The sequence below is a fragment of the Nelumbo nucifera genome, chromosome 4 (assembly GCF_055504915.1).
Source record: "Nelumbo nucifera cultivar China Antique chromosome 4, China Antique-T2T, whole genome shotgun sequence".
NCBI classification, from domain to species: Eukaryota; Viridiplantae; Streptophyta; class Magnoliopsida; order Proteales; family Nelumbonaceae; genus Nelumbo; species Nelumbo nucifera.
The window spans coordinates 24,655,950-24,668,447 of record NC_142652.1 but is presented as its reverse complement, the minus strand read 5'-3'; the positions used below and the strand labels follow the sequence as shown (position 1 = coordinate 24,668,447).

General features: G+C 36.8%; 1 protein-coding gene across 2 annotated transcripts in view; it reads right to left on the bottom strand.

Annotated features, from left to right (window-relative positions):
* Positions 1 to 690: 690 nt before the first annotated feature.
* TAF2 (TBP-associated factor 2) overlaps positions 691 to 12,498 on the bottom strand; it is a 47,814-nt gene continuing 36,006 nt past the window's right edge. For both annotated transcript variants that reach the window (XM_010266980.3, XM_088903306.1), the window contains 6 exons: positions 8,418 to 8,507; positions 6,930 to 6,988; positions 6,753 to 6,843; positions 6,512 to 6,677; positions 5,293 to 5,476; positions 691 to 2,087 (listed from right to left, as the gene is read on the bottom strand). In XM_010266980.3, coding sequence (XP_010265282.1) covers positions 995 to 2,087; positions 5,293 to 5,476; positions 6,512 to 6,677; positions 6,753 to 6,843; positions 6,930 to 6,988; positions 8,418 to 8,507 — 1,683 coding nt within the window. In that variant the 3' untranslated portion in view covers positions 691 to 994. The remainder of the gene's footprint in view (positions 2,088 to 5,292; positions 5,477 to 6,511; positions 6,678 to 6,752; positions 6,844 to 6,929; positions 6,989 to 8,417; positions 8,508 to 12,498) is intronic.

Here is a 12,498-nt window from a genome sequence, read left to right as displayed (position 1 = left end):
AATCTGTCCCTTCATAGCATCTGCCCGTTCCTCGTATTAATCCTGTGTAATAGGAATTACTGTCACGCCATTACACCCCCAACTAGAAAATAACTTGAAGTCACTGTTCTATAACAACAGCTTCAACCAAACACGGATGCCTTGTTTGTTAGTACTCGGGAGAAACCTCAAAAGAGGTGCAAGTTTTTTATCCTAATTTTATTTATTTATTTTTCTTTTTCTTTTTTTTACCTTCATGGGCTACACATCAGGGCGTAGCCCATCCCCCTCCTTTGACACCCCCCCCCCTCCAATCCTGGAGGTCTCTCTAGTCCAACGAGTCAAAGATCCTCCTACCAACTGAGCCACATCAATTGTCTTTCACCCTAGTATTCTTCATTCCTCACTTCAATGAAATAGGTCTCACCAAATGAAGGTTCTATATATCGACACGGGGCAATATGCCGGTAGGGCTTATTAGCCTGTATCGGTGCTTTTTTTAAAGTTTTATTTATTTTTTTTTCAAAATCGATTCAAAGGGGTCAGTTTAAGTCCAGATAACCCTCTGAACCATGGCCTGATCCGATACAACTCCTGTAAAGGCATATCGAAAAGCCATTGATACGATGCAGGCCGATACGTATCGATACTTTAAACCTTGCACCAAATTAAAGAATGAGAATAATAGAAGGCGGACATTAGAAATTTCACTGACAGCCTTAATCAATTGCAAGTAACATTCATTATTTTGACTTAAGTCAGCCTCAATAATAATGCGTTCATAAGCGTGCAAGAAACAAACAAAATCCAATCATATATGCTTTTAATGCATAAGTTCTATTGGATACATCTCATTCTTTCCAACTACATCAGGTTAGACTATCAAATTAGCACTAGGTACAAGTCACATACAAATGGAAGAAACTATTTTTCAGCTCAATATACTCTAAAAACTTGAGAGCCGCTTCTAATATCTTTACATATACCACCTATTCATTATGTGATGGCGATTTATCTAAGAAGTTGATTTTTTTAGTTTAATCCGGAGCTTGTGAACCGAACCACCTTCTGAAGCCTCCTCTTTAGTTTCTACACTCTTTATCACTAATTTGGAACCACTAGGTTCAATGGGTTTCAACTCGACCGTCGCTGACTTGACTCTGGGCTCATCTCTCTTACCCTGCAGTTCTGATGAAGATGCCTTTGCCTCTGCTTTTTGCAACCTTTCCATCTCTTTCTTCTTCTGTTTCTTCTCCTTCTTCAGACGCTTGCGCTCTAAATACTCGGGGTCGTCACGGTGTCCCTTATGGCCTTCTTTATCTTCCCTTTTCCGTTTCTTTTCCTTGTCCTTTTTCTTCTTCTTCTTTTCTTCTTTCTCTTTCTCACGAACATGTGGTTCCCCCATGGACAATGCAGCACCATCCTGGTCATTTTTCCCAACAGAAAGAAGTTGAAGACTTGCATATTTTTGTACCTCTCCTTCTCCATTGTCACCCCTGACAATGCCAGGTGATGACCTATCCTCAACCTGGGGCAAAGCATCACTTTTTCTTGAGTCAGCAGTGCACTGCAATTCCTTCCCAGCCTCATCATCATCATCATTTGGGAGTTTGGCACTGCCAATGCTTGCAGTCATTCGAGAACCACGGTCATGAAATGAGTTTACTTCTTCAAGATTTTGATTGCTAGCACAAACAAGTTCATTCATCATCCTTGGGGGTGCATCTACAGACATGGAACTGCTGGCACCACGCTCAGTTTCATTCTGTCCACCTTGAGACCTATCAATTGTATTATCAGCCTCCTCTACTCTGCTGGATGCAGCAGATTGTTTGACCCTGATCTTAACAACAGGCATTCTTCGTTCATTACCATTGGAAGTTCTATCTGCTTCCCTGGTAGCTTCTGGGATGAGCAAACCATCAGCTGAAGGTTTTGGTGTGTCCACTGGAGGTTCCTGAGGAAGTTTTGGCACGTCTACTGGATGTTCCTGAGGCTTAGATGTCCTCATCTTCACAAAGGCTGCAAAATTCTTTTGTTCACTGCAGGTTTCTCCATTTCCTATTGGCTGTTGCTGGACTCTGGGGACTCCATAAAGTGTTGGTGGCCTGAAGATGGGAGCTAGGGTGTCAACTTGCACCATAATATTAAAGGAAAAGCATAATGGTGTGCTTTGTTTGGTAGAAACTTCAATATTGTGCTGATAACATTGAAAGCAAAATAAACAAATTGATGGTAATACTAATAACTATAGCTAACGATTCAGTGTCAAACTATGCTGCCACAAGCATGCACATAGAGGCCAATTCTGTGGAAGATAGCCTAGCCAATCAGCATCAAATCAAGGATATGCTGAAGTTTGGCTGAGCCCCCTAAGAAATTATGGCATTATTATCTAGCATACGATAAACAAGAGCATTTTCAGATAATACCTTAGAATAATAATAGATACATGCAGCCACATCTTCGTTTTGTTAAAATACCAATATATATGCAGTTCAGGAGGAAGTTCCATGGTGCATGTTGTTTGTGGTGACATTGTTTTAATTGATAAGACATAAAACTAATGAAGGATTAAATGCAAAATTAAGCTTATGGACAAAAGCCTTAGAAACAAGAGGTTTTAAAATAAGTACGACAAAAATAGAGTATATGACATACAATGTTATAAAAGCACAAGGTGCAAAAAAGGCACAGGGGCCAATTTGCGTTTGAGGCGCAAGGCACAAGGCGAGGTGCATGCCTTTTTGAAGCAAAGCGCATAAGTACAAAAAAAAAAGCCAAAAAATCAAAAAAAAATATTAAACAAGATTAATAAAAAAATATATACGTAAATTTTAAAATAAATGTTTTAAAAAACCTATTATCTAAAATTAAAATACATAAACATAACATGTAAAGCGTATTCAAATAAAATTTTAAAAATAAAATCAAACATATAAAGCATTTTCAAGTATGTAAAATCCATAATCTCTTTTTTCCTTAATCGTATTACTTCAAGTAGCTAATGTGATGTAAAACATATTACATTCTTGATTCTACGAGCCGCTTTTGTGCCACACCCCTCGAGGCAAGCCCAAATAGGTCCATGTTAAGGTCTTAAATTCTTAGTTCTCACACAAAAGAAAAATTATGATTTTATAATTTTAATTGCTTTTTAAGAAGATATTTTATTAGGACGAATGAATGAATGAACAACATTAGCAAATAGGGGGTTCTTGGAGCTTCGGTGAGCGAGTGAAACATGTGAACCGGAGGGGAGTAGGATGGACAAAATGGAGGAATGCATCTAAACTTTTATGTGATAGATGAATACCACTTGGATTAAAAGGAAAATTCTATAAAACAATTGTAAGGCCAGATATGTTATATGATGTCTAGAAAATGAATGTGGTAGAAATGCAAATGCTAAGATGGATGGGTGAAAAAACTAGAAAGGATGGGATTAGGAATGAAGTTATCCATAGGAACCTAGGAATAGCTCCAATAGTTGATAAAATGAGAGAGAGTAGACTATGATGGTTTGGGCATGTGCATAGAAGACCACCAACTGCACCAATTAGAAGAAGTGATTTGTTACACATTGAAGGGGCTAGAAGAGTTCAGGGTAGAGTGGTAGACCAAAAGGGACATGGGTAGAAGTAGTAAGAAATGATTTAAGCACTAATAATTTCACATTGGATATGGCTTTAAATAGACAGACTGGTGAAACAGATTCATATAGCAGACAATATATAGTTGGGATAAGGCATGGATGATGATAATGGTGACCAATATATATGCAATGATTTAAAAGGCATGCCTCAAGTGTGCCTAGGCACACAGGTGAGGCATATTTTAAGGTATGTGCCTTGCCTAGGTCCTAGGTGTAACACTTTAAAAGGGTGTACACCTAGTGTGCCTTGCACTACAGCACAGGTGTGTCTTTTAAAAATTTGTACAATTTTCTCTCTTTTTAATCCTAGTAGTTGTGCCTTGAGGCAAGCCCAAATAAGTCCATGTTAGGATCTTACATTCTTATTCCCTATAAAAAAATGATTTATAAATTTAATTATATTTTAAAAATATATTTTTATTAGAATAAATGAATGGACAACATTAGTAAATAGGGGGTGACACCAAAGCGAGAAAACTGTAGTGGAGTAGAACCCCCTATTCAAGGTTCGAAATATCAATACAGGTTGATACGCCAATAGGGGCGCATCGACCTATATCTTTGCTCGCCTTTTATTTATTTACTTTTTTTTTGTTTTTCTTTGAAACTGGTTCAAAGGCGTTGGTTTAAGGCCTGCCTACCCCTTGAACCAGGCCAGTCCCCAAAACACCCCCTATAGGGGCATATTAGGAAGCCACCTATACGATACGTATCGGCCCATACAGCCTAATACCTATCGAAATTTTGAACCTTGCCCCTATTTGCAAATGTTGTTCATTGACTTCATTCATTCATCTTAATAAAAGATATTTTTAAAAGACAATTAAAATTATAAAATCTTTTTTTTGTAGGGATTAGGAATATAAGACCCTAACATGGACTTATTTGTCCTTACCTCAAAGGGCTTGATACAAAGGTGGCTCATAGAATCAGGAATGCAAAATGTTTAACATCACATTAGCTATTTGAAATAACGTAATTGGTAAAAAAATAAAAGAGACCAAAAGTTTTATATGCTTGAATATGTTTCATATGTTTGATTTTATTCTTACTTTTATTTTCAATATATTTTACATGTTACGTGTATGTATGTTAATTTGAGACAATAGGTTTTTTAAAACATTTATTTTAAAATTTGTCAATCTTTATTATTATATTATGCTTAATATTTTTGGCATTTTCTTGAATTTCTTAGCAATTTTTTGCATTTTTGCACCTTGCTTCAGAAAGGTGCCTCAAGTGCAAAATTCCCCTTAACACTTTTTTGTGCCTTACCCTTTTAAAACACTGTATATATGAGTAGCTTTCAGATTACACTTTTCCCAGAAAGGCAACTTTCACATAATTTCAGAAACATCAGAAATAAAGCATTCACAATAGAGCAATATGTGTAGCTTGAAGAAAACAAGGTCATTTAAGAAAGAATTATAGCTAGCAAAAATAAGCACATGGCAATACAAGCATGTAAAGCAATGTGTGTATGTATGTATTTAAGGGTATGGCACGATCTATAGTTTGCCCATTGTGTGTGTGTGTGGTAAAATGAATTTGTTTCCCTAGCATTATTCCTTAACAAACAAGGATTTGGCATTCGTATAGCTATTCCAGAAATTAGGGCCCTCCCAAATCTGATGAAAATTGAATAGAATAATGCTCACCTCCCACCAAGAATTTGTAAAATGCAAAACAAGTGATGCCGAAGGAAGACATTGTTGAAAGCTTTCCGGCTTTCAAGAAAACGAAGCAAAGCCACTAATGTCGGGTTTTTTATGACATCTTCACACTTAGAACCACATTTTATCTGACATAATCGCATAGCATGGACAGCCAACTTCACCTGCCCTGAAACCAAAGAGCATACAGTGAGCTCAAATTATATATTCTATGCATAGCAAGATAGGGCCAATGGTGGGGTTACTAGTTAGCAAAGGCTCCCAGATTTGCCCATGCAGGACAGGGCATAGGATAGGTTAGACCAGGGCCTCAGCCTGACCCAGAATCTGTACACACACACACACACACACATATATTGTTTGCATTCTTTACAGACCAATAGGGGTGCTCATGGTTCGGTTAATGGGCCTTTTTTCCAAACCAAACCAGTCTTTTGGTTTTTGGAAAACCAAAAAGCAAAACCAAACCAAAAGCAATTAGTTAACTGGTTGACCAGTTCAGTTCTTCGATTTTTCATTTTTTAATTTATAATAATATATTATATATTATAAATAATATAATATATATTTATATACAATGTATAATATATATGAAAAATAAATATAATATATATAGAATATGTATAAACATATATAGAATATATATACCGGTCAGTTCGGTTAACCACTGATTTTTCATATTGGTTAACTGACACTGAACCGGTTACCTTATGTTTTTCAAAGACACCAAACTGACCGATCCAGTAACCATATATTTCGATTCGGTTTCATCGGTTTGGTTTGGTTTTTGATGAGCACCCCTATGGACTAGTTAAACTATATCATAGCCAGCCAACCTGCCAATAGGTGATGAATTTTTTTGTTGATAATAGAATAGAAAGAAAATGGTAATTTCCTTTTAATTTGGTAATCAAGAATATAATAGCTTTGAGGACCTAACCAATTTTAAAACGGTGACTTCTTGAACAATAGTCAGATGCCCTACCACTGAAAGATGAACTCATGTTAATAGAAAATTTTGAACATAAAAGAAAGCAGGTAAGTTCATTAGTCCAGGAGGTCAAGCCTTTGTAGGTCCCAAATGTTTAGACCCAAGACCAAAGATAGGCCCAAGGCTTGGGCCAGGCAGACATTACTATAGGACCCTAATATTCCATCAACCCCCAATCACCGCTAATCAATACTAGATATGAATGATTCAAACCTCGGTAGGACACCTCTTCCTCCAAGTATTTCACAAACAGTGATAATGCTGCATCAATGCCTTTACTTTGAAATTCAATGTCAAGAAGTGCTCTACTTGCTTCAATTCGAACTTGCCATTGTGTCTCAGAACTCCGGAATGGTTTAATAAGTTGGAACACACCATCCTGCATCATCAAGTAACAAATATTAAATTTAAAACATGAAAAGATTTATAATGGTATACTGGACAAAAATCTTACAAGGGGTATGGAGGATGAAAGCTTTAATGCAATCTGTGTCAAGGTCCGGATACAGCTGATTGTCAAGATCCCATTGTAGCTTGGCATCAGCCTGGTTCCAGATATCCAAACACATGCAATCAATACAAGTACTATTTAATGAATTCTGAGTATCCACAATGTACTAGAAACATTCACCTGTCAAATTGCAAAAGCCGATCTATGCGTTTGAGAAGAGATGATAAAAATGATATACTCTGCCAAGAGATTAAAAGAAACTTTTTAAAATGATAGCTGAAATAGCATTACAAAAAAGAACATTTACTTCAGTGCATTTATACAGGGAAAAAAGGTATATGATAAACAAAATTGTAACATCATGTAGAGAAATAGAAAATATTACATAAGAAATTAGTTCAGAACATAATTTAATTGTTATCAATAAATTCACGAAACCACATTCATCTCCCTCTGCCATCCCAAGGTTTACAAACTTGACAAGAATAAAATGAAGCAAAATAATCCAAGTTAGAGAACAGAAAGCTACATTTGAGTCATTAGAATTGTTAGAGAATAAAAACCTATTCAGGGACCTCACCTAACAGTTTAAGCTTTTAGGTTGAACAGTTCCTTACGATGGTAGCAGAACCTGTTTGATAGCATTTTCTGCTGACTGCAATAACTTAAGTTGAGTCCCTTGTGATCTTGCAGACTTTGCACTTTTGTTTTCTTTCTTTAGATCTACAAGATACAAGATTTCTTAGTGCAATTACTGTTAACCATTTATTCCAACTGCTTTACATTTACAGTCATTTATCTTTATTGTTCATTTATTATTCAACTGTACCATTTACATTTCTGCAATTAGATTTATCCTTGAAATTCTGGTAGTAAATCTCAAGTTGATATTACTTTAAGTAGTTGATCCTTCACTCAGCTACCTTCTTGTAGCTGGTCCATTTCTCAGCTATCTATTACTCTATTAGTGGTTAGTCCTCTAGCTGCTATTTCAGGCACACACCACCAGTGCAACTGCCGTTTACATTCTGCACAATTTACGTTCAGTTGCCCATTTACATTCTACAGTTTTTTACTTTCAATGTTTATATTAACTTATATAACTGTATTACCACTAACCTGATGGCAAACTGCCTATCTAATTATTATATTTCATTTCAGCTGCTATCCGCTTGTTAGTAATTATTTGTTCTTATTGATTTACATTTCTTAACTGCTATCCCTGCAGCTTCTGCTATTATATTGTTGATTTGTTTGTTGTAGCTACAGCTCTTGATTCAGTATAAAAGTTAATCATAAGAGTTATATCTTGATTAACTGTTGAATCCACTGACTAAGCCTTATTCTGTTGCATCTTGTTGAACTAACAAGAAGGCCTAGCTTCAGTTTTAAGGGGCAGGGTTCTAAGCACAGTTTGCCAACAGTTATGAACATAAAGCAACAAGAATAAATAATCAAGCAACTTAGAGTAACCAACTTACCGGCATATGCATAAAGTATAAAATCAAACCAAGAAACATCATAGCAAATAACCGAGTCTGAACTCTAACATGGACAAAAAATGGCAACAAAGTAAAATGATACACCACCTAACTAAAGCTTAGAACAAACATTAATCAATAATGAAGACTATTACACTTCACACATGAAGAAGAAGAAGAAGAAGACCTGTGTTCCAAATTCGAGCTCACCAACCGACTCAACCAATGCAGAAAGCCAATACACATCAGAATAAGGATTCCCATTGTTATCATTATACTGCAACACAACAAAACAAGCATGAAGCAGAGATGAGCCCCAAGCATGGCATACAGTGCAAAAATAAAAAAAATAAAAAAAAAACATCATATAACAATAAAGCAGTTTAACAAAGAAAAAAAAACATTACTCTCCACTAACATTATGACCAACTGCAGTTAATTTCTCTCCTGCAGGTATGTACCAGGATTTTAGAATTTGGAGGGATCTTAAGGATAATGATAGTGAAGAGACCACCTCCCATGTTAACTTCAAAAAAGATGTCTTGGACCCAGTTCTTTGTTTCTTATAAATCTAGATGCCCCCCCCCCCCCCACCAACCTTCCAGCATCACCCATTTGGGTTGTCCTAGTGCTTCTAAGATTAAAGCATTTTGATATGAGGCAGTGTTAAATATGATTAAAATTCAAACATCAAAAGGATGCTCCTAAGAAGGAAAACTAGGTTATGTGTATGTCATACACCGCAATAATAGTGAGAATATCAATCATCTTCTCCTTTTTTGTGCTTATATTGAAATATAAACCAGTTTTTCCCCTTTTTTGGTGCTTCTTGGGTGCAGCCAAATGATGCAGGCTTAGACAAGGGTGAAAATTCTATGGACTGTTTGGAATGAAAGTGATGCAGAAACCACCCAAAAAGTGGGATAATTAGATGGCTGAAATGGACCTAAGATAAGCTGGAACCAGGTCACAAAGCTTGCTACATTGGGATATAGCTTAGGTTTACCCAACAAAATAGGTTGGACAGAACTTGAGAGCTCAAACGATCAACAAAAAAAGTGAAAATAGAACCAGTATGTCAGTAGAAAAGGGTTTCAAACAAGACCCATGTGATGGTTAAGTGAAACAGAAGGCTAGTAGAGTTCTAGAGGGATCAAAGGGACTAGAATATTAAAGATTTAGTCTCTAATGTTCTAAGAGAAATGCAGAAAGTCTAGAAACAGAAGAAGTAAAGAAGAAAGAGGTTAACCACTGAGAAAATAAAGAAGAAATAAAGAGAACTAGAGGGATAAGCTTGCAATTGAAGAAATATTGGACCAAACAAGGAAAAGAACAACAAATTGAAGACAAATGACAGATTCAACCAAAATTGAACAAACATAGATAAAATACCTGTTTGTAAGGAAAAAAATAAAAGCCCAATGGTCAGCACCATTAGGTTTCTCTAGGAGTCCGCACCAAACCATAAAATTGAAAAAACAATTCAAATTTCATTTAATCATTAATCAATTATCAAATGGTCTCTACAATGATATACATAGATGAACATCAAATCATCTTAAGATCTATAAAATAATTATCTTCCTAACAAATGCAACTAAGCAAGTAAACACTTCCAAATTATAATGATATATATAGGTGTTTTGAGTTCTCTTCCAACTTAAGTGATGTCACTCTTCCCTATACCAGCTAGTGTGGCAGGGGTTTTGGAACAAAAGATGAGGGACCTCCTACAGGTGGGATGGAAGGATGACTATAAAATGCACTTGGTTAATTGGAACAAGGTTTGTTATCCTAAGCAGGATGGAGGTTTGGGCATCAGAAAATTGAAGTACTTAACAAGGCTTAGTTAGACAAATGGCACTGGAGATACAATGACAATGAGGACAGTTTATGGAGGAGATCATTTCTGCTAAGAATGGCTCTGAGTATGGGGCTTGGGACCTGGATGACATTAGCACAAGCTATGGTTGTGCGCTGTGGAAAGGAATCCAGCAAGCAAAGCCAGATTCTTTGAAAGGCAATAAATAAAGAATAGATGATGGAAAGAAAATAAGGTTTTGGCTGGATCCCTAGTATGAGGAGCACACTTTACAAGAATTGCTCCTTTTCCTGTTTGAGGTCATAGGCCTGGTTGCTGATTTGTTTATCACAGAGATGCAGGGGTGTGGAATCCTACTTTTAGGCTATGTTTGGTTTGAAGGAAAAGGTAGGGAAAGGTAGGGTGTAAAGGTTTCCCTACTTTTTCTTTCAAACCAAACATTCACTTAGGAGAAACCTAAATGACTGGGAGATTGATTAATCAATTTATTGGGCTGTTCCAGAAGGAAGGCTCAGTGAGCCCTAGCAGCTCAGGGACTGATAAGAGAGTGTGGAGGTGAAGGATGATTTCTTCTCACTTCTTAATCAAATCATTGTATAACAGGTTGACTGGGCAGGGAAAAACCCAAATCCCTTAGGCTAGGATTTGGTGTAAGGTTGCTTTCCTGTTAAGGACTGCTGCTCTGATTAAGTGTTTGACCACTGGTAATCTCTTGAGAAGGGGCTTTCTGGTTGATAACGTCAACTGTATTATGTGCAATGATAATACAGTCGGTGGATCACATGTTCTTTCATGGCAGTTTTGTAAGAAGATTATGGGCTAGATTGCTGGACGTTTTGGGGTCTAATTGTGTTTTCCTGAGACTGTAGAAGCATTCCTGAAAAGTTGGCATTTTCCTGGGCTGAGTAAAGGAAGAAAGTGATTTGGGGACACCCCTTATAGCTCTTTTTTCCATTTCTGTTTCTCTTTTATGTAATTGTTAAAGAGCAAATGGATGTATAGTCTTGGTCTTGTTTGGGGCAGAATATACTCATGGGTAGCAGTAACATAGGTGTTTTGGGGACACCCCTTATAGCTCTTTTTTCATTTTTTTTATTCTCCTTTTTGTAATTATTAAAGAGTAAATGGATGTATAGTCTTGGTCTTGTTGAGCACAGTATCTTGCTGTGGCAGGGATAGTGGTCTGTAGTTTTTTTTGTTTTAATACAATACTTTACTTTCTTAAAAAAAAATTGCTAATAAAGAAAAGAAACTGAAATCTAGTTACATCTATAGGATATTTTCAACCTCTATCAATTCCATTATTGATTTGATGTCAAATCAAATCTTTGATTGCATTGATTGAGAGAACCTCCATGAGCCGCACCTGAACTGGCCAAAACTAGGGGTGCAACATGGGTTGGCCTGAGTTAGCATTTTACACTGCTTCAGGCTCGAGCCTTCAGGCCAGGCCCATTCAAAATTTAATAAAGCCAAACCCAAGTCTGCCCAAGTTGCAACCCTAGTGAAAACTGCTAGAATGGACCTAGGTCATGAGTTGTCTTGTGAGTAGGCCACAAGTATGGACACTCAAATAGCTTAAGGCCACACCTCATTCAAGGAAGCAATATTTAACAAGATTATTCTCACAGACTGCTATTTTCTATCCACCTGCAGGGAATCCAGGAGAGTACATATTTCACTTTTTTTACTATAGCCCTATGTACATTAATCATGCATAAAGACCATGAATTCTTTGGCTTGTAATTGCAGATCCCCCACTGTGTCATTACTTGTAAATGGGCTTCCCTCTACAAAACCTTGTTCCAATATCTCATACTTCATGCACTGAATAAAAACAAAAACAGGAAACAGAGCGCTCTTTTAGATAGCTAATCCAAAGCTGTTTCACTAATGTTTCTAGCTTTCTTCATTGTAGATTATTTGGAACAGTTTAAGTGATGCTCCAAAGACAGTTGCAAGTGGTGGAACCAGCACATTTTCATGGATAGTGATAGACGCTGACACTGTAATAGTAATATCCATGACAATATAATTCATGCCGTGGCCAATCACTGCATAATTGTGGTTTTTCAATAATTTCCTTGGTCTTTTCACATATCAGACATTAAGAGGAAGTCAAAGGTTTATTTTTTTATTTGGAAAACAAGGGTATTGAGGCATAATCCAAGAGGTAGGGTCTATTCTTGATTGGGTTGAGCTAGGGGTGCAACTTGGGCGGGCCCAACCCAAGCCCAAAATTTTACGCGGGCTGGGCTTGGATTTTCGGTCCTCGGGCTGGGCTTGGGCCCAAGAATTCAGGTTTTTCTATTTTGGGGGCTGGGCCCGAGCCTAGCCCTTAGGTAGCCCAAACCCGATCTGAGCCCGGCCCAACTATTCACATTCATACATATATATGTATATATGTAAATTTTGCATATATATACATACATATTTGCATGCATAT